Source organism: Radiomyces spectabilis, assembly GCF_025331425.1.
Source record: "Radiomyces spectabilis strain NRRL 2753 chromosome Unknown BYT42scaffold_5, whole genome shotgun sequence".
Taxonomy (NCBI): domain Eukaryota; kingdom Fungi; phylum Mucoromycota; class Mucoromycetes; order Mucorales; family Radiomycetaceae; genus Radiomyces; species Radiomyces spectabilis.
This window is the reverse complement of record NW_026251930.1, coordinates 887,831-906,097: the sequence shown is the minus strand read 5'-3', so window position 1 is coordinate 906,097 and position 18,267 is coordinate 887,831. Positions and strand designations below refer to the sequence as shown.

General features: G+C 44.0%; 11 protein-coding genes across 11 annotated transcripts; 6 read left to right on the top strand and 5 right to left on the bottom strand.

The window, feature by feature from the left end:
• Positions 1–145: 145 nt before the first annotated feature.
• Positions 146–1,516, top strand: BYT42DRAFT_565647 (formyl transferase-domain-containing protein). Its single transcript, XM_051567883.1, has one exon. It carries the CDS (start codon positions 420–422, stop codon positions 1,317–1,319), a length of 900 nt encoding a protein of 299 aa, XP_051424482.1. The 5' UTR covers positions 146–419; the 3' UTR covers positions 1,320–1,516.
• Positions 1,517–4,457, bottom strand: BYT42DRAFT_604206 (uncharacterized protein). Its single transcript, XM_051571096.1, has 7 exons — positions 4,414–4,457; positions 3,691–4,333; positions 3,319–3,595; positions 3,098–3,251; positions 2,832–3,021; positions 2,071–2,747; positions 1,517–1,997 (listed from the first exon to the last, which is right to left on the bottom strand). The coding sequence occupies exons 2-7, from the start codon at positions 4,042–4,044 to the stop codon at positions 1,643–1,645; spliced, it is 2,007 nt and encodes a 668-aa protein (XP_051424481.1). The 5' UTR covers positions 4,045–4,333; positions 4,414–4,457; the 3' UTR covers positions 1,517–1,642.
• A 534-nt stretch (positions 4,458–4,991) lies between these two features.
• Positions 4,992–6,055, top strand: BYT42DRAFT_565645 (uncharacterized protein). Its single transcript, XM_051567882.1, has one exon. The coding sequence runs from the start codon at positions 5,130–5,132 to the stop codon at positions 6,000–6,002; it is 873 nt and encodes a 290-aa protein (XP_051424480.1). The 5' UTR covers positions 4,992–5,129; the 3' UTR covers positions 6,003–6,055.
• A 5-nt stretch (positions 6,056–6,060) lies between these two features.
• BYT42DRAFT_297225 (major facilitator superfamily domain-containing protein) lies at positions 6,061–8,383 on the top strand. The gene is made up of 4 exons (XM_051562893.1): positions 6,061–6,979; positions 7,047–7,735; positions 7,820–7,958; positions 8,017–8,383. Exons 1-4 carry the CDS (start codon positions 6,556–6,558, stop codon positions 8,268–8,270), a joined length of 1,506 nt encoding a protein of 501 aa, XP_051424479.1. The 5' UTR covers positions 6,061–6,555; the 3' UTR covers positions 8,271–8,383.
• Positions 8,166–9,432, bottom strand: BYT42DRAFT_297212 (histone-fold-containing protein). Its single transcript, XM_051562892.1, has 4 exons — positions 9,296–9,432; positions 9,141–9,226; positions 8,959–9,077; positions 8,166–8,894 (listed from the first exon to the last, which is right to left on the bottom strand). The coding sequence occupies exons 1-4, from the start codon at positions 9,356–9,358 to the stop codon at positions 8,536–8,538; spliced, it is 627 nt and encodes a 208-aa protein (XP_051424478.1). The 5' UTR covers positions 9,359–9,432; the 3' UTR covers positions 8,166–8,535.
• A 172-nt stretch (positions 9,433–9,604) lies between these two features.
• BYT42DRAFT_495063 (heterotrimeric G protein alpha subunit B) lies at positions 9,605–10,878 on the bottom strand (the record flags this gene model as incomplete). Its single annotated transcript, XM_051564340.1, has 4 exons — positions 9,605–9,792; positions 9,861–10,273; positions 10,335–10,680; positions 10,755–10,878. 4 exons carry the CDS (start codon positions 10,876–10,878, stop codon positions 9,605–9,607), a joined length of 1,071 nt encoding a protein of 356 aa, XP_051424477.1.
• Positions 10,879–12,318: 1,440 nt separating this feature from the next.
• Positions 12,319–13,061, top strand: BYT42DRAFT_565638 (uncharacterized protein). The gene is made up of 3 exons (XM_051567881.1): positions 12,319–12,517; positions 12,688–12,897; positions 12,959–13,061. The coding sequence occupies exons 1-3, from the start codon at positions 12,442–12,444 to the stop codon at positions 12,970–12,972; spliced, it is 300 nt and encodes a 99-aa protein (XP_051424476.1). The 5' UTR covers positions 12,319–12,441; the 3' UTR covers positions 12,973–13,061.
• A 50-nt stretch (positions 13,062–13,111) lies between these two features.
• On the top strand, positions 13,112–14,448 carry BYT42DRAFT_565637 (2-nitropropane dioxygenase). Its single transcript, XM_051567880.1, has one exon. It carries the CDS (start codon positions 13,238–13,240, stop codon positions 14,372–14,374), a length of 1,137 nt encoding a protein of 378 aa, XP_051424475.1. The 5' UTR covers positions 13,112–13,237; the 3' UTR covers positions 14,375–14,448.
• Positions 14,449–14,896: 448 nt separating this feature from the next.
• Positions 14,897–16,000, top strand: BYT42DRAFT_545122 (cryptococcal mannosyltransferase 1-domain-containing protein; the record flags this gene model as incomplete). The annotated part of the gene is made up of 3 exons (XM_051565796.1): positions 14,897–15,047; positions 15,125–15,591; positions 15,677–16,000. The coding sequence occupies 3 exons, from the start codon at positions 14,897–14,899 to the stop codon at positions 15,998–16,000; spliced, it is 942 nt and encodes a 313-aa protein (XP_051424474.1).
• On the bottom strand, positions 15,821–16,629 carry BYT42DRAFT_297169 (uncharacterized protein). Its single transcript, XM_051562891.1, has one exon. It carries the CDS (start codon positions 16,456–16,458, stop codon positions 15,997–15,999), a length of 462 nt encoding a protein of 153 aa, XP_051424473.1. The 5' UTR covers positions 16,459–16,629; the 3' UTR covers positions 15,821–15,996.
• A 10-nt stretch (positions 16,630–16,639) lies between these two features.
• BYT42DRAFT_565632 (ATP11 protein-domain-containing protein) lies at positions 16,640–18,166 on the bottom strand. Its single transcript, XM_051567879.1, has 5 exons — positions 17,882–18,166; positions 17,713–17,806; positions 17,476–17,644; positions 17,235–17,396; positions 16,640–17,168 (listed from the first exon to the last, which is right to left on the bottom strand). The coding sequence occupies exons 1-5, from the start codon at positions 17,979–17,981 to the stop codon at positions 16,806–16,808; spliced, it is 888 nt and encodes a 295-aa protein (XP_051424472.1). The 5' UTR covers positions 17,982–18,166; the 3' UTR covers positions 16,640–16,805.
• Between the last annotated feature and the right edge of the window lie 101 nt (positions 18,167–18,267).

Below are 18,267 nucleotides of genomic sequence, written 5' to 3'. Positions count from 1 at the left end.
GAGACATCGACGCCACAGTTTGGACAGAAATTGTAGTATTCGCCTTGGTTCACGGGTAATTCCAAAGATACAGAGTGGGTATAAGGATGCATGGTGAGTTGTGTTTGACTTTTTGGGGTTGTAAAAGACGTTGAGAAAAAAAAAAATAAGGAGGCGGCCAATGGAACAGGGCCTTTTATATATAAAATGAATAAAAAGATGTACCACCTGCCTTTTCATGCTGCGGATGCAGCTGCGGATGCACGGGAACCAAGGAAAAAAAAAGTTTCTTCTATTTTTACCCAATGGGAAGTTTCCAAAAGAGAAAATTTCTTCTTTGCTGAGTCGTGTTCCACGACCGTGGAGCTTATTGGTGTTCTCAACAATAAGCTTTTTTGCTTGTCGGATGCTTAAACGGGCTGAGATGGCGCCAAGTTCATATGAGTATGACAAAGATAGGGAAACGTGGACGGCCATCGGATTCGTTTGTCCGAACGCTTTTGTGGCGCATTGCCACGGTTGGGACGGAAATAGAAGACAGGTCTCCAAAGTGTTTTGTAAGGCGGGAAAATAAGCCACTGGAAATGAAAAGGTTACTCACCTGCATCAATCTTGCCTTCGATTCGTCGGTGCATGCAACGGGGTTTTTTCTTTTTATTTTTTATTTTTTTCGGCGCCTGTTGGTTGAAGCACAGTGCACATCGACCTCCCCCTCCTCCGCTGCTGCCATGGCATTACCTTCGGTTGTTGTTCTTATTAGCGGTTCAGGCACCAATCTTCAAGCTCTCATTGACGCCACTCAAAATGGAAGCTTGAAAGCCAATATTGTCGCTGTCATCTCCAACCGCAAAGCAGCCTACGGTCTTGAACGAGCGGCCAAAGCTGGTATTCCTACCCAAACCGTATCGTTGAAAAAGTTCAAAGACCAAGGACAAACGCGTGTCGATTTCGATATTCACGTTGCGCAAACCGTTCTAGCTTATAAACCGGACCTTGTCATTCTTGCCGGCTGGATGCATATTCTGTCGCCTGAATTCTTGAGTTATTTCAACAACAATGTCATGAATCTGCACCCCGCACTTCCCGGTCAATTCGACGGAGCCCATGCGATTGAACGTGCTTTTGAAGCCTACCAAAAGGGCGAAATTCAATATACCGGCATCATGGTCCATAAAGTGATTCCCGACGTCGATCGAGGTCAAGTCATCTTACAACGTCAAGTGCCCATTGAACCCAACGACACTCTCCAAGACCTCGAAACTCGCATTCACTCGTTTGAACATAAACTTATTGTCGAAGGAGCTCAGAAATTCTTGGACGATCTTCAACAATCCCAATAAGTCATGTCTTCTTGTCTTATCTCTGTGTCTCTGTAATATATCATCATAGAATGGATTCGGTGATAAACGAAACATTGCTACTCAGCAACCCGCCGCATCCCCACGTTGCCAATGGAGACAAAACTCTTTCAACCTTGACTACAGAAAACTCACGTCGAACAGAAAAAAAAAAAGAAAAGCCAATTTTGCAAAATATATTTTTCCTTTGTATATGACTTGATTTTGAAATGAAATTGAATCATTAGGTGTATAAAAAAAAAGACAAAATAGCAGCATAGGTTCGCATGAAAGAGCGACAAATTGATTGACGGTGGTTTTTTTGATTACCATTTTGATTTGCCTTTGCCCTTCTTTTTCTTTTTGCTGGATGTCGAACTCTTGGCGGGAGTGCTGGCGGGCGGTGTTTGTGTTGCTGGCTTTTCCTCAGGGGTTTCCACGACGGGTGAATGTCGACCAGCAATCTTGGCACTTCCTGTACCACCGATACCGCCACCCGATACAGCCGCACCTTGAGGACCCTTGTTTGCTGCCTTTTTGTTTTTGCCCTTGACACGATATGTGGATCGTTCTCTCGCAGGAAGCCATCGCTCCGGATCGGGGGTTTGATTGGGGTCGTAATTCTTCTTTGGCAGTAAAGGCTTTCTCTTTTTCTTCTCTTTGGGTTTCTTCACAACGCCACTGGACAAAATGAAAAAAAAAAAATTTCAGTATGAATCACTTGACTTTATGACTTGCGGTTGTGCAAGGTTACCTCTTATGTTCCTTCTTAACGTAACCACGTTTCACACCCGGCACAATACGTTCTAGGGTGTCCACATCGACGTGATCCATAGCAATGCCCGGCAAGGCTTCGCCGTATTGCTCCGCCTTGACAGGATCCACCTCTGCGTACACGGCAATTAAACCTGCCAACGACTGTAAATCCGTAGGATCCGCTTTTACCAATTGTTCGAAATCGGACACAGCATCCTGGTAACGGCCCGATTTCAATTTGAAAGTAGCGGTTTGCTTCAAAATGGAAGTGGAGGTGGTGAACGCCAAGGCTTTATCGGTCTTCCAGTACAAAGATGCCTTATCGAGGGTTTCCATGGCTTTTTCCGATTGTCCCGTTTGTTCATACAACCATACAAGCAGGGCCACCACCGCAGGCTGATAAAAGTCCTTCTTATTATCTTCGCCCACATGGGTCAAGTACGACGTCAGCACGGTTAAAGCGGCCGCCGGTTGTGAAGAAAGCAATTGCAGTTGAATCGTGGCAAAACGGATAGCCAAGGAGGCTGGGTTCTTTTCAGCGTACTTTTTCAACTCATCCACAGCGGCTTCAGCCTTATGCTGGTGGTAAGTGGCAGCGGCCAAAATCAAATACAGCTTGTCGTCGTTGGGATACTTGTCAAGCAATTTCTGAGCCGCATCTCGACAAGCTGCATACTGCACATCAACGAGAATTGAAGTAATCATTCATCAGATAAGTAAAATGGATATTCAAAAACCGTTGATTTCTACTCTTTTTACCTTGCTCTGATACAGTTGCAACAAAGCTTCATTGCCAGCGATGACTCTCTTTTGATAACGTCTCAATTTGGTGTCTGCTTCCTTTCCAGTAGCAGTCTTTAACTTTTTGGCGACATCAAACAAATCGTTGGTTTGACGGATGGCGGCAATGTTGTTGGAGACTACGGCTTTCACATTGGCGTCATTTGCACTACACCACCGAGTTAGTCAAGAGAGTCACTTTTTCTATGCCTTTTTCTTACGGCCCATCATGATGTCCAAGTTACCTGGAGCTCAGGACAGATTCGTAGATTTCCGTGGCTTCGTCTGTGCGGCCTTGCAGCTGATAAGTGTAAGCCAACTGAGCAGCAATCGCTGCCAATTCCTCGTCAATCTCTTCGCGACTCATGCCTGCCTCGGTCATTTTCTCGCTGCAGTGGCCTGTGCTCACATATTTAATCACTGCGCCCAACGCTATAAACCATTGTGCAGAGAATTCGACACTTACTTCGAGCCGTCTCCAGTTGTTCCTTGGCCTTTTTGAGATCGCCATTGGCGAGATGGACAGAGGCTGCATTGTAAGCCATTTCATAAAGCCCACTGTTGGAAGAACCAACATTGACGGTTTCCATATCCTCCAAGTCCAGTTGCGTGAATTTCAAGCTAGCTTTGGCGGCCAACAAGTTGACTTGAATTTCATCGTACAAACGATCCCGTTTGTCGGTTTTATCCAATAACACCTCGTAGGCTTCAATGGCTTCCTTGTAGCGGTCTTGTGCATAAAGCTATTGAAACATGCCAATACACGATATTAGTATCTATGCACACTATCAAGTCTGCTAGCATTCATTTTTTTTTCTTTTTCCTCTGCTCTGCTTACAATTTGAGCTTCCAAGAATGCCAACGCCAGATTGTCGGTGTGACGATGCTTGACTTCGCTTAACAAGTCGATCGCTTGTCGCAGTTGGTTGGTGCGATAGTAACAGTATATTTTTTCAAAGCTCAAGTCAACTTGACTGTCGCGAAACTTGCGTGCAATAAGTGACAATGCTTCTGTATACTTTTCAAGTCGAATAAACGCCACCACCTTGCATTGGAGTGCGAGTGGATCGTCGGGACTTAGTTTCACCAGTTGGTCGCAAATCTCCAAGCTGCGTTCATCATCATACTCTTGCGACGTTCTCTCGAGCTCTTTAAACAGATGAGCCGTCTGTTGTTCTACGCTGGTCGCCATGGAAGCCGCGTTTGTTATCTCTTTTCCGTTCTTCGGCAACGGCAGCGCAAACCGACCATTGTTGAAAACGTTGAGACAACCAATTGGTATTTTTTAAACACCGCATTTGAATGCTGATGTCATCCGCCCAAGTTTGATTTTTTGTTTCTTGATCAGGCTTTACAATGTTGCAATGCTTTGCTATGAAAAAATAAAGCTCCCATAAAGATCAATTTTTCGCTGCTACTTCTAAGTTTGTTTGATGGAATGACATTTCACTGATACCCACTACTGCCCTGTGCACGTGATCCTAAACAGCTATACTTTCAGCACTGCAGGAAAACTAAAAAAAAAAAAAAAAAAAAAAAAAAAAATTCAATGGATGATCACCTGTCGCCAACGGATCAATAGTAGCAGATGGATTAATGACTGGGCATGGTACTACAGCTTTCATTGACATGAATATATACTTTTTTGCTCTCTGATCAAAAATGACCAGAAAGCTTGTGGCAACAGGTTGTACAGCATTTGGCGAATATAATTTTCAGGGGTAATGATAAGGTGGGTACGAAAATAAAAAAAAGCCACCAAGAGATCAATATGGCAAGATTGCAATCCCTATTCATTTGTGTACGGGGTCAAGTAACTGGTGTATTCTGCATAATCATAAAATCAACAGAGAATTAAAGAAAAGAGAAAGGCTACGATACCGTCATCGTGGGCTGCAAGTGTTGGAATACTTTAAATCATTTTGCTTTTTGGAAATGGGATAGCGCATGTTTTCTTTTTAAGTTATCAGTCAAAATGTGAACAACAGTATACCGTGAAAAGCAAGTCCTGAAAAGCTATTGATGCCGCGTATGCAGCGTCTGTGCAACCCTTGGATACATTGGTGCTTTTTTCATCCAGTGCAGTATTAAAATAAAAGAGAAAAAAAAAGTCATGATGTGTCCTAACCCTCCATTTTTCTTTTTTATCTGTCCACTTCCTCATCAGGGAAGGAACGGGTTACTTTGAACAAACCACCTTTTTTGTTTTTATTATTATTTTGTTACTATTATATTACTAGTTTCTTTTTTATTTTATTTTATTTTTTTGTTCTTTGAATGAACCCATTTCAGGATAAAGACTATATCCAAAAACCAGATACGATCGATATTCTTGTGTGCGAAAAGCCGAACCTACACCATGTATTTGAAGACGCTCCTCGTTCGCCCACCATCGATATCACGCCGTGTTACTTCAATCCGACCGAACTGTTAAGTCAGCCACCGTCACCGACAACGATGCTCAGTGACACCTTGACAACGTTCTTAACCCCATGTTCCAGTGCCAAATCCACCAAGCATGTGCTACTGAGCAGACTAGCGCAAAGTACGGTGGGCAGCAATATTCACACGGAGTTCCGAAAGTATGCACTAGGCAAACCGCATCTGCAGGATGGTTACAAAAATGACACATTCGCAAGCTGCAAAAAACCGTCTCACAGCTATGCAGCTCGGTTTCAGGATGGGCTTCGTCGCATCTTTAGTCAATGTTCCACTGACAAAATTACCGAAGCGCGATGGCATGCGTACCAAAAGCAAATCATGGTCGGTTGTTGCAACAAGATTCCTTATGAGCACAAAAGTCAACAGCAGCCACGTCTTCATCGGTTATTTGTATTCGATCAAACAGGGGTTCGGGAGCACCGGTTACGGTGGCGACGGCCGAGTCTTTTGTCCCATGATCGTATATGCGAAGTTGCAACAGAAGGTTCAGAGTGGAAAACCGTCCTCGAAAATGATGATCAAGCCATGGATGGCCTTATACGTATCGGTACGCTTGCTATTCACAACGAATCCGATTCTGATTCTGGACAACCGCAAGTGCTGCAAGCCGATCTCTTGCTCCCTCACTATACCCTACTTCACTTGATGAAAGACGTAGCGGAAAGAGCAATCTCAATAACAAATAATGAAGATTCGAATCAATACTAGCCAAGGCCACACCTTTTTTTTTTTTTTTTTTCATCTTTAATTTTTTTTTTTTTCTGTGTGTGCTTCGTTTGAAAGCCAAAAAGAGATTTATGGTTAAGCTATTCTCCATTTGACGGTTTCTATGATCCTGACATTCCATATACGGCATATGTTTCATCTCTTGTGGCTCGTTCATCATTGAAACAAGGAAACGATAACGGCAAGTTTCGTGCAAAGACCTATCGACGATTGGTCCCGGACAAGCTTATCGATGGCCACGGAAGCTTTAATATGGATATATTGAAAGGATTTATCAAGGTTTCATTTTGACGCTATTACCTGTTTCTGACATGATATATAAAGCATCCTCTTCCCTAGGTCCATGCAGGATATACGTTGTCCATTTTTTTTGTTCATACATATCTATTTATACACAAACTGTCTATACCATATCTTGCTCTTTTCTCTTCTTTTTTTTCCATCAATTTTTGTCACCGTATATTCTGCCATATTACAATAGAAAAAGGGAGTTCATACCATCCATCACTGTCATCCAGACTCTCCGATATATACCATGTACACTATCTGCAAACTTTTGTATGTCACTGTATTTGCATTGCTCTCTGCCGCCCCACCTTATTTACCGCTCTACTACGATGCTGTACTCGGATTCTCATCAGATCAGATTGGATTTGTTCTAGCCATCGCCCCGTTTGTGCAATCGGTGGCCTGTCCGTTATGGACTTTTCTGGTGGATAAACGCCCTCACTTGCATGGTTCTGTCATGGCGTTGACCAGTTTCCTTGGCGGGATTTCGTTGCTTGGTATCATGGGGCTCGGTCATTCTATCCGTACCACGTCAGTGGTCTTGAATGATACAACGGTGGTCATCTGTACCTCGGCCCTGGCGTTTGCGTTTGCGTTTTTCACGTTACCTAATACCTCGCTGGTGGACAGTGCTGTCATGAAGATTCTCGGTCCGGATAAACTGCTTTATGGTATGACAGAAATTGTGTGGCGAGATGTCACGGCATATATGGTTAATCCAACAAATACACAATTTAGGGGAGCAGCGACTTTGGGGATCGCTGTCGACGGGCCTTACGATTCTGTTGGTAGGACAATTAATTTCCTATACAGGCAATCTCGATGCTTTGTTTTGGGTCTTTGGTGGGTCGACCCTGGCGTTTGTGGTATGCGCAGCCGTAGCGAATGTGAATTCGAATGATATTGTGCTTCCTCTGGAAGATTTGGAGACGGAGTATGCTCAACAACCACTCATGTCGCCTTCAAATCAATCCATGGAAAAGTATGGTCATCGTGCGCCGGCCAATTATTTGAGTACTACCCATGCCGCGAGTTCCCTTCGTCCGCACGAGCAGTTCAAAGGCCATGATCCCCTCATTTTCAAGGCGGCCAGCATTGTGTCAGCCCACACGGTGCGTGAAGAAGCCGAAGAAGCACTGGATGTGGTGGGCGTGGATCTCGGATTGGCCATTTCTCGTATCAGTTCGGTCGATCAGTCGTTGATGCTCGCTCCGGACGCGGAAGTCCCACCCGCCGATGTATTCAAATCACCGCGTGTGCTGTGTTTCTTGACAACCACCCTGATTTTTGGCGTGGTGCTGTCCATGATTGTCAACTTTTTGTTTCTCTTCCTTAGCCGAGAAATGCATACCCCCGCTAGTTGGATCGGATGGACAGGCCCCATGAGTGGTGTCACCGAGCTTTTGTGCTTTTGCTTTTCCAAACAGGTACTTTTTAAAAGAAGAGGCATCCAAGGACTGTCGTTGAAAGTCAAGTATCCACGCTAATCATGGTTATCGGTGTTTTGTTAGATGACTGAGAAATTTGGTGTGACAAAAATGGTGGTGATCGCCCATGTTGCTACCTTGATCCGTTGTCTGGCGTATACAGTTTTAGTCCCTGATTCCTTAATCACGAATATTATTGCGCTCCTGTTACAAATGCTTCACGGTAGGTTTTTTACCCAAGTGTCTGATTTTCCTGTATTGTCATTAACATAAAAACATAGGCATCGGTTTCGGTATCTTTTGGGCAACCGCGGTTAGCGAAATTGACAGTTTTTTCCCTCCTGAACAGCGTGCAGTGGCTCAAGGTATCCTGGGTGCTTTACATGCTGGTCTAGGCACCGGTTTGGGCGCCTTCATCGGCGGTTATCTCCTCGAATACTGTGGTTCAGTTTGGTTGTTCCGTGTCGCTGCCTTGCTGACATTAATAAGCACCGTCATTTTCTGTGTCGGTCGACTCAAGCGATACAACTTTTGAACCTTGAAAAAAGTAGAATATGTTGTGTATTTGTAGCAAAAGAAAAAAGGTCAACTTGCATAATGCGTTAAAGAATGGAAAAAGAAACATATGGAAGAAAATAAAAACAGCAGCCATATCAATAGCGAAGGAATATAAAGGAAATCGAGCCAAAGAGAGAAATGCAGGATAAATGAAGCGAAAAAGGTGATGTCGTATGTGATTTGATCTATTGATTCTTTGGTACATGAAGTATCTTGTTCCTTGGCCCGTCGCTGTGGGATACTTATTCAACGTCATTGTCAGGTGCATCTTCCATCATTTTGTCCCCGTCTTCCTCGTCGGCATCCTCATCCTCATTATCATTATCATCATCATTATCATTATCATTATCATTTTCATCTTCTTCCACTTCATCCTCTTCATCAACGTCTTCATCCTCCTCCTCATCCTCGTCTTGCTTTGCCTTTTTATGATCGCCGAGCTCTTCATCATCATCATCAATGGGACGCTTCTGTCCTATGGAAGTTGAACCTTCCTGATCGGGTTGATCCGTGCGAGTATCATCCCCTCCTTCCTTGGCTGCGTCTTCGGATTTTTTAAGCTTTTTGCTCTGTTTCTTTTCTTTTTGCAGTTGCTGGAATGCTAGGCGAACCAACCTCGTGTTACTAACTTGGGTGCGCGCTAAAATAGGTGTAACTGCACTTACCAGTAAATGATTCCTTCAACGGCGGGATCAGGTGATCAAGTTCCAAGACCTCCATGGCTTTAAACACATCAGCAGCACAAATGGTTTTATGATTGGCACTTTTGGCGAGATCGTTCGCCCTGGAGAATCACAAGCGTCAGTGACTGTATTTTTGATTCTCTACGGATTTTCAATACGCTTACACTGCGCTTAAATAGTTGATAAAGACGGTCGACGCTTTACTCACGGCTAATTTGGCATCTTTTTGTAAGGCGGTTCCGGAGGGAAGCTGTGCGAATCGTGCCTCAGTCAATTGATTCACACGATCGATGGGTCAGAAAAGACGCCTATCACTTACGGCATGTTTCAGCACTCTTGCCACGTTGGCTTTAGGAAGTTCGTTATCTTCGATGGAGGACATGATCTAATTGAGTCGCGATCAAAGTATCTCTGCAACAATTCCCACTCCTTTTTTTCAGCTTCAATGTCGGGCGCGTCCAAATTACGCTCCTTCAAGTCACACATTTTGGAATTTGAAACACAGCATTTTGGTTTTCCCCCTTAATACTTCGAAAGAGGCTGCAGACAGGCATCAATGGATTAGATAACTGTTTTCATTACATTATAAATATCTTCTAGATGGATTAATTAGACGGTTTCAAAGGGTTTACAAAAGACCCACGGTTCGAAGATGCTCACGCAAGACGATATCGTTGACAGCAGACATAACAAATCGAATTTGTTCAGTATCGGTCGCGCACGTAAAGTGAGTATAGACTTGCTTCTCGTTGCTAACTCTGTTGAGATTTTCAAACCGACGTCGAAAGTACTCGCACGCAGCGTCGTAGTTGTTTCCTCCTAAAGTATAAAAAGTCGTGTTAACAGGGACCCTCAGGTCTAACCTCCAGACGACAGGTCCTCACCAAGGTAATCGGGAAAATAGTTTTGCAGAGGTCGATAGGACAGTTTTTGACGAAATATATCGGTTTTGTTCAAGAACAGAATGATGGATGTTTTGCTAAACCATCTTGAGTGGCGAACCGATTCGAAAAGGATGAAAGCTTCATCCATGCGACTCACATTCTCGTCTTCCATAAGATTTTGGTCGTATTCTGATATGGCGACCAAAAAAATTATGGCTTTGACATTCTCAAAGCAATGGATCCATTTCTTGCGTTCCGATCGTTGTCCGCCCACATCCAGCATCCGGTAAGTCAGTTCGTCTATGGTAAACCGTGTTTCCGAAATCCCTGTGGTCTTGACCCGCGACCGTAGTACATCCTGATTGGTAGGAACGTAATCCGCTTCGCCAATACGCTCAATGCAATCGAAGTAGCTGCTTACTGTATGAATATAGACTGCAAGTCATCACAAGAGAGAATCCAAGGATAACTTACTAGGATGCTGAGTCATTCAGTTGATATTCATTGCTTCGTTTGTACGTTGTCTGTACGGCGTGATCTCCCCACAGGCTTTGGATCGCACGGGTGATATCCATAGGCAGTACGGTGTATTCGACCTGAGTCGGTTGCCGTGCAATCAAATCGAAACAACTTCCATTTTTGGAAGGATTGGACAAGGCAATGCCTCGTTCTTGCATGGCTTCGAGAATGACGCGCATCGATTGAATAGTGTTGCTAAAGATGACAGTGCGATATGCCAGACGTTCTTCGCGCGTGAATCCGCCATCGTGGATAAGTTTCATTTGCTTGACGATGGTCGATTTCCCGGATTCTCCGGCGCCTGTGACATGTCAAGTGTGAGAATCCGTCATTTGGAACCGAACCGGTGGTTTGCGATGCACAACGCTCACTGACCTAGGAGTAACAGTTTGACTTCATTCCGTAACTTTATCCTCTCGGCCCGTAACTGGGAATCGATTTGATGGCTGTGCAATCGGTCGATTTCATCAACTGCTGGCACCGAAACACAGCAGCCCATGGGAGAAAGAAGCAGCGGCTATGGAACGGGAAAAGAAAAAAAAAATAATTGATCATTACTCATGGTTCACACAGTCTAACCGTGGGTCCTTTTATTGCTAAACGAAGGAGAAAAAAAAAAGAAGAGAGAAGCAGGACCATGAACTATTCCTTGCCATCGCACTTTTCAGCAATGCCACTTTCTTTAAAACACCAGATCATGGCGCGAAAAAAGCCAAAAGATACATACCACTAATGTAAGAGACAAACATGGTGATGGCGGAATATATTATTAATGTGGATGTGGCAGGGTCGATGACATCTGTACACGAAATCACATATTTGGCTTTATCGTGCTTCATGATTCAGTCCCGCGCATATTAACCAATTTCCGATGGTCGGAGTACTGGTACCATTCTCCAGCCTCACAAACCAAGTTGCCATCCACTGACACGCCACTGGATCATCCAAGGAACATATATTCGTCAGGAAAAGTATTCATTATACGATAGGGTAGTATGCTTTGCGAATGGGAGGCAGTAAGCATAATGTGCACCAATGGATTCGACAGGAAGACAGCGTCTATTGACACGTGTAACGTGGATTTGAAATGCCTACTTCAATATATTTAAGGATCTTTGGTCTGCTGATGAAAGCTGGTAAATGGGAAGCCATTTATTGGGATGGTGTCATCTATCCAGAAAAAAAAAGATACCGTTGTTCCTTTTTGGTCTCAGGGTAATGATTACTTTGTTCAACATGGAAGAAAGAACGGTATTTGAAGGGATTTTTTGCCAATATATCCCCCAATCGAATGTCTATTTTTATTTGACGCGAAGCCTGTGCCATATTATTTCCGTTGATGTGCCAGATATGCAACTTTCCGTCCCTCAGTGATCAATTCTGGATGCTTAGCACGGTATAGACAGTATATAGATTCAGCATCCCAGGGATATAAGGTCCCGGTATACCCAAGGTAGCTGAATAACGATTTCAAGAGAAAAATTATGAAAAGGCAGAGGTAAGTCTAACAGAGCCATTTTATGCATACGCTTTCGACGCGTTTGTTGTGACTTGGCTGATTTTTGCCAAAAGTGACTTTACGTATTTAGGACGCTATTACAAAATTAAGCTACAGTTGCTGGCGGGAAAAAAAGGTAAGAGAACGAGACGATTAAAATATTTCGAAATTTACTGGGGAAACCTTGCGCTTTATTCTTGCGCATGGATAGCTCCTATCAAAGTCGAGTCCAATCTGTTTGCACTTAACTGATAACGTAATTCGAAAATGTTTTCTACAGTGTCCTAATTCCTGTAAGACGTCGAATCAGTTGATGCTTGTTAATCTGTTAAGAGCACAATAAGTGCTACATGATAATGGGAAACAACGTTATAAACAAAAGTAGCAGTTGCAAAGATTGGCCAGGCGAATTGAAAAACTAGACTAGAAATGGAAATAAATATTGTTCCGCAGAGGGACGATGTTCATGCAAAAAAGGCCAAACCAATTTTTGGAATAATCTTCTTTTCTCTTCTTTCTTTTTGTGATAGTCATACGAGTATTTGCTGTGAACACATAACATAAATGAAGTTGTTTAAATTCGTCGGTATATTTTTCGTACTTGTATCGTTGTGCGTGATGACGAGCTTGGCCGAATTCTGTACGTATATCCTATTGTTATCTATTTGTCTGTGTGGGAATGAATGAGGACTGGACATGTACAATGTCAATGGCACTGTATCAAGATCAGGAATGTTATACGGTTCAATGGAATGGAAGGTGGACCCTGGGTCTACCGATAATGGCTGCTAAATTCATCAAATCCTATAGCCGACAGGGCGACGTATATTGTCGCTTTGAAGGAGCCTGCAACGGAAGAAAAATTTCACGAAGCCAAGGCTGATATTGAAAAATGCGGGGGAAAAGTAACTTACGAATTCCACAGCGCATTAAAGGCCCTGCTGGTGTCTTTTCCAAAGGACAAGGTTTCCGTCTTAGAAAAGAAGAGTTACGTGGATTTCATTGAAGAGGATAAAGAAGGTAAAATCTTGACTTTTTCCGACGCTTAAATGATGTGCTTCATGCGTTTCTTGTACTGTAGTTCACACATGGTGAAAATAACGGGTTCTAAGACGAATCAATGAATAAAAGTCGCGTTTCTCGATGAAATTTGCATAAAAAGGTCCAGCTTCCGTACAAATGAGACAGAAAGCCGGACGTCTGGCTGAATGAGCGTCGCTCTCGATAAAGTTTAGTCTATTTTACCAGCGTTGCTGAGTTTTTTTGCTGTTATTTTAATCAATATGCCGAAGCGGTTCCCTGGCATTGTCGTCTTTTTTTGTCTTCCTTTTTAAATACAAAAAAAAATAAAAAACTGAGAATGACTTGGGCAAGCACTTGTTTTACGCGAGCACTTCAGTTGCGTTATCCAATTGTGCAAGCACCGTGTGCCGGACATACGACTGTGGATCTCGTGGCAGCTGTGAGCAATTACGGTGGGCTTGGTTCATTGGGGGCTGCGACCATGTCGGCCGACACATTGCGTCAATCCATACGGTCCATCCGTGAAAAGACATGCCATCCTTTTGCTGTCAATATCTTTTGTCGTCCGGATCCTCCTGTCACGCACACCATGCTCCAACAGCAGTATGAGGCAGACAAGGAGCTCGCAGCTATCCGTGCGCAGCTTCATCTTTCAGAACCCGAACAGTATACGCTTCGTTCGCCGCCGCTTGATGACCAGATAGCCGTGATTCTCGAGGAAAAAGTGAAAATCGTATCTTTTACGTTTGGCACCTTGCCACCCAAACTATTGGACCAATTGTGGGAAGCCGGGGTCTACACGATTGGCACTGCGACAACGGTTAACGAGGCGTTGTTCCTCGCTGGATTGGAATCCGGCAGTACTCGGCGTCAAGCCCATTGCATCGTCGCACAGGGCTTACAAGCTGGCGGACATCGAGGTACCTTTTTAAACGCACCGGATGAACAGCAATCGACGCTCCAATTAGTGCGATCCATCAAAGAGGCATTTGCAAAGTATCCAGACGCCATCCCTGTGCCTATTCTTGCGGCCGGCGGATTATCAAATGGTGCCCAAGTGTACGAAGCTTTGAACAAGGCTCAAGCGGATGGTGTCGTGCTTGGCACGCTATTTATGTTATCCAAAGACTCTTCGACTCCGGACGCCCATCGACGCGTGCTCTTGGAAAGCCAAGAAAAAACCAAGCTGACACGATCGTTGACCGGCCGCTTCGCCCGTGGGTATCCCAATGCATTCATGAACCGTATGGAGACCGTCCCTGACGACGGGATCCCGTGCTACGACATTCACTCTTCGAAAACCAAAGACATTGTAACCTACGCTACGCAGCATGGCATGGCCGATTACATGCTACTTTGGTCGGGCAGCAACGCTCTTGATGCGGCCAGCTTTACCAACCAGGCCACTTTATCAGCTACTGAAGTGATGGACAAATTGGTTCAAGAAGTAAATACCCTTGACGACACAAAGTAAAAACCCTCACTATCTCGATCCGGTATTAAAATAAAGTTTTATTCGTTGTCAATACGACAACAATGTTGGGATAGAAATGACTGGTTTCTATTGATGAATTTATGTCTTGGCTGGCCGTTTCACTCTGATCAAGAAATTTTCTCGTGATTCTTTGCGTAACCATGGGTGCGAAAATCATATTCCGTTTGCGCAGGCGCGATATGATTCTCCTTGGTCAAATCACCTTTTTTAGGCTTGGGTTGGTGGTGCAGAACTTTTTTTTTAGAATCAAATCACTCCTCATTCGAACCCAAATTACTGAAGAGGCGGACCCCTTTAGTGATGTTTCGATGCCTTGTCCGTTTATGCTGCGTCGCCACAGAAAAAAGCTTGTCATTTTTTTCACGGTAGTGTCAGCATTGCTATGGTTCACTCTTGTCCATCAGCTGACTACCGTGCATCAGTAAGTTGACCCCTTTTTTTTCACTCCATCTGACAACCAACCCATTCCATGTCCCTCATGAATTCAACAGAAATGCCACCATGAACGTGTCAGCATCCAATAAAGACACCATTTTTATTGCCGCCAATCTGTTCAATAGTGAAGACATCTTGCCGCACTGGATTGCTGAGGTCAACCAGTTGATCAATTGGATCGGGCCACAGAAAGTCTACATCTCTATTTACGAAAACGGTACGATAGCAACAAAGAAAAACGATGGTGAATTTCTTTTTTCTGAATTCTGACTTTTGCCTCGGCGATTCCTTTAGGCAGCACCGATGGAACCAAGGCCATGTTACGAGATTTTGACAGTCAGCTGGAAAAGGATCATGTTCCTCATTGGATCGTGGTGGATGCCGCGGCGAAAACCAAACAACGTCGGATACCCGTGCTCGCCAATTTACGTAACCGGGCCCTGTGGCCCATTGGCAATATCACGACCACCCATTTTGATAAAATCGTCTTTCTCAATGACATTATTTTCACCGCAAAGGATGTTATTACCCTACTTGATACCAACCAAGGCAACTATGATGCGGCGTGTGGAATGGATTTCTTTGGTGAATTTTATGATCTCTTTGCCACACGAGACATCCATGGGCATTGGCTAGGGTCAGGCAATTACCCTTACTTTGTCGACAAAACAAGCCAACAGTTGCTACGCAATAATCGACCTATACCCGTCTACAGTTGCTGGAACGGCATGGCCGTATTTGATGCCAAACCGTTTGTCGAGGTAGGCCTCACCTTTCTTTTTCCTCCTTTAAATTACGTGTTACACAAGGCATGATCTAGCTAAGATTGACATTTCGGTTGCTTAGCATCGTGTGGCCTTTCGAGCTCTTCTTCCAGAGGAGCCTGATCCACCATTAGAAGCGTCAGAGTGTTGTCTTATTTTCAAAGATCTGCGTGATGTCAAACCGGATCTTCGCGTGTTAATCAATCCCTCGGTCAAAGTTGCGTACGATCGCTTTCATTATTGGTACAGCCGTCACATTCTTTCATGGTATCAACCATTTTATTCACTGCTCAACAAACCAAACATCCCGACCATACTCGAGGAACCCACTTGGAAAAACAAAGTAAAACAAGCGTTCGATGCTCACGTAGATCCCTCTGATGAACCTTGCTTTTGGACTGGTTAGCCCCCACGCCGCATCTCTGTTAGATTCGTAGATAGAAGATTTTTTGTATTTTTTGCATGGCTCTTTCTACTTTGGTGATGCAAAAAAAAAAAGGAGAAATTGACCGATACAAAAACCTGCATCTGCGAGAAAAGCAGAGTTTCAGAAATAGAATAAAAAAGTTTGCCCGGACCAGAATTCACCACAAAGGTGCGCGTAGAAGCCTTGTGGGGAGGCGAACCCTCCTCGGCGATGCAAAACCTGTTGAATGATGGTGAAATTGGCCGATACCAAATCCTGAAACCCTGGTTCAATGCGATGCAATTGTAAAAGGATGGGCAAGGAAATCTTTTCCAGATATCAATCTCTTTCTTTGATTTATACTTTTCACAGATATTCAAAATGAACAACAGCACATGGGACAAAGCCGCTGGTGATGCCAAGAACAAGTTTGGCAATATGACTGGCAATGACCGCATGGCCGCCAAGGGAAACGCTCAGAACACCACTGGCAAGATTGAAGAAACATTGCAGAATGCCAAAAACCGTGCTTCCGGAATGGCCGAGCAGGTCAAGGACGAATTCAACGACATGACTGGCGGCAAGAACACCTCCGGCAATGCTGGTACCACCAACCAGTACAATCAATAATCTCAGCTGATAAATTGAAAAAGTGCAGTGGATGCCATTGCATGAATAAAAGAAACTTTTTTGTTTGTTATACAACGTATTTCCATTGTGTGAGCAGGAAATTCATTTCTTGGTCTTACATCTAAAATCTATACATGGTGGACTCTCTTGTGATGCTTTTTAAAAAAAAAAAAATCTAAATGATGCGTTCTACCTCGTTGATTAATTCTTGATAATCAAAGGTGTGGGGAGCTTTGTGGAACTTCTCGACTAGGCCGAGTTTGGCGTCGCCACCGGTGACATAGAACTGTTGCAGTGCAAAGGCCAAAAATTGGGCATTTTGTGTATCGATCATGCGCGGGTTGTCGGAAATATCGCCCTTCATAAGCACGATGCCTTTACTCTTGGCCAATTCGGGGAAATGCGTAATGGTCAAGAAAGGTCGCGCTTCAGTGCCCTTGGCCTTGTACTCTAGCAACGAAGTGAAATTGCATTGATGGAAATTGAATTGCATAAACATAAACTCCACTCCGGTTTCACGAGGCATAGGAAGAATGAACTAGTCATCACAATTAGCATTTTGGAGTTCTCTTGTACGGTGGAGTCACAGCTGGTTTTTGCTTACCATGGGATAATCTTGACTACGCTTATAAAGTTTATCGTACATCTCGCTGGGAATGACAGCGGTGATACAATCTTTGTCGGCATGATACTCGGTCCAGATTTTCTTAATGGTATCCACGTCTTCCTTCTCCAATAGCTCCAATTTAACAATCTTATCCAGAGTCTAATCACAATCAAACAGTGTGAGCGTACAAACGGGACTCAAAATTAGGTCCATGTCCCGAAATCAGAGAAATGCTTACAGGAGCAGAAGAGTCGTAGGGTAATTTGGCTTTCTCGGTGACGGTGGCCGCCACCTTTTCGGCGCTGTTGGTCACCTTGGGCTTCACCGGTTGTGGTTTGGCCGCTTTTTGTTTCTTGGCCGCCTCTTCCGCCATTCTAGCCTTCAATTGCTCCACTGTTAATCCTTCCCTGTAATTGTTGGTTTTTGAGTTAATACAACAACTAGCATGCTGGAATCAAACATCTAATTCACTTACTTTTCGGCCGCCTTTTTCAATTTATCCGCATATTTCGATTCATAGTCCACGACAAGTTTTCGTTGGACATCCTGCGTGAACTGACGGGCTCGAACTATTCATTGACAGTTGACCCCCGCTTAGTCGGTCATGTACGCATACACACATAAGAACTATTTCGTCAGCGTACCTTGACGGAAGCGAAAAGCCGCATTATTAAAGTGTGAAACAGCTGCTGCTGATCGAGGCGCCAAAGCGAGGCGTGTAAGTGGGATGCAACGTCGAAGCATGGTGCACCGGAATGAATTTGAGACGAGAGACTGTGCACAGAAGCTTTAAGTCCAAAACGGTGATCAAGCCAAATTTGTGGCTTAGACACTGACCCCACCCCACGGGCCCCATGGCTATTTTATTTTTCGCCATCTGAATAACCCTCCTTGTGTCATAGACAACGAAATAAAGTCGTAACAGTAACTCTCTCTCGTTATGTTACGACGACAGTTAAAAAGGATCTAATAAAATGAACCTTACTGATTGATGTTTTATTGCCGTAAAAAGCGCTACCAACTTGAAGAA

What these genes read in the sequence shown, in the direction of transcription:
- BYT42DRAFT_565647 (XM_051567883.1), top strand. Translation starts at nt 420, where the DNA reads ATGAGTATGACAAAGATAGGGAAACGTGGACGGCCATCGGATTCGTTT.
- BYT42DRAFT_604206 (XM_051571096.1), bottom strand. Translation starts at nt 4,044, where the DNA reads ATGGCGACCAGCGTAGAACAACAGACGGCTCATCTGTTTAAAGAGCTC. An exon ending in ACAACTGGAGACGGCTCGAA is followed by an intron (nt 3,252 to 3,318) that starts GTAAGTGTCGAA and finishes ATGTGAGCACAG; the next exon opens with GCCACTGCAGCGAGAAAATG. An exon ending in GTTAAGAAGGAACATAAGAG is followed by an intron (nt 1,998 to 2,070) that starts GTAACCTTGCAC and finishes CATTTTGTCCAG; the next exon opens with TGGCGTTGTGAAGAAACCCA.
- BYT42DRAFT_565645 (XM_051567882.1), top strand. Translation starts at nt 5,130, where the DNA reads ATGAACCCATTTCAGGATAAAGACTATATCCAAAAACCAGATACGATC.
- BYT42DRAFT_297225 (XM_051562893.1), top strand. Translation starts at nt 6,556, where the DNA reads ATGTACACTATCTGCAAACTTTTGTATGTCACTGTATTTGCATTGCTC. An exon ending in GCTTTTGCTTTTCCAAACAG is followed by an intron (nt 7,736 to 7,819) that starts GTACTTTTTAAA and finishes GTGTTTTGTTAG; the next exon opens with ATGACTGAGAAATTTGGTGT. An exon ending in CCTGTTACAAATGCTTCACG is followed by an intron (nt 7,959 to 8,016) that starts GTAGGTTTTTTA and finishes ATAAAAACATAG; the next exon opens with GCATCGGTTTCGGTATCTTT.
- BYT42DRAFT_297212 (XM_051562892.1), bottom strand. Translation starts at nt 9,358, where the DNA reads ATGTCCTCCATCGAAGATAACGAACTTCCTAAAGCCAACGTGGCAAGA. An exon ending in ATCAACTATTTAAGCGCAGT is followed by an intron (nt 9,078 to 9,140) that starts GTAAGCGTATTG and finishes GTGATTCTCCAG; the next exon opens with GGCGAACGATCTCGCCAAAA. An exon ending in GTTGAAGGAATCATTTACTG is followed by an intron (nt 8,895 to 8,958) that starts GTAAGTGCAGTT and finishes TGGTTCGCCTAG; the next exon opens with CATTCCAGCAACTGCAAAAA.
- BYT42DRAFT_565638 (XM_051567881.1), top strand. Translation starts at nt 12,442, where the DNA reads ATGAAGTTGTTTAAATTCGTCGGTATATTTTTCGTACTTGTATCGTTG. An exon ending in GACGAGCTTGGCCGAATTCT is followed by an intron (nt 12,518 to 12,687) that starts GTACGTATATCC and finishes CAAATCCTATAG; the next exon opens with CCGACAGGGCGACGTATATT.
- BYT42DRAFT_565637 (XM_051567880.1), top strand. Translation starts at nt 13,238, where the DNA reads ATGACTTGGGCAAGCACTTGTTTTACGCGAGCACTTCAGTTGCGTTAT.
- BYT42DRAFT_297169 (XM_051562891.1), bottom strand. Translation starts at nt 16,458, where the DNA reads ATGCGGTCATTGCCAGTCATATTGCCAAACTTGTTCTTGGCATCACCA.
- BYT42DRAFT_565632 (XM_051567879.1), bottom strand. Translation starts at nt 17,981, where the DNA reads ATGCTTCGACGTTGCATCCCACTTACACGCCTCGCTTTGGCGCCTCGA. An exon ending in GGCTTTTCGCTTCCGTCAAG is followed by an intron (nt 17,807 to 17,881) that starts GTACGCTGACGA and finishes GTCAATGAATAG; the next exon opens with TTCGAGCCCGTCAGTTCACG. An exon ending in TTGAAAAAGGCGGCCGAAAA is followed by an intron (nt 17,645 to 17,712) that starts GTAAGTGAATTA and finishes CAACAATTACAG; the next exon opens with GGAAGGATTAACAGTGGAGC.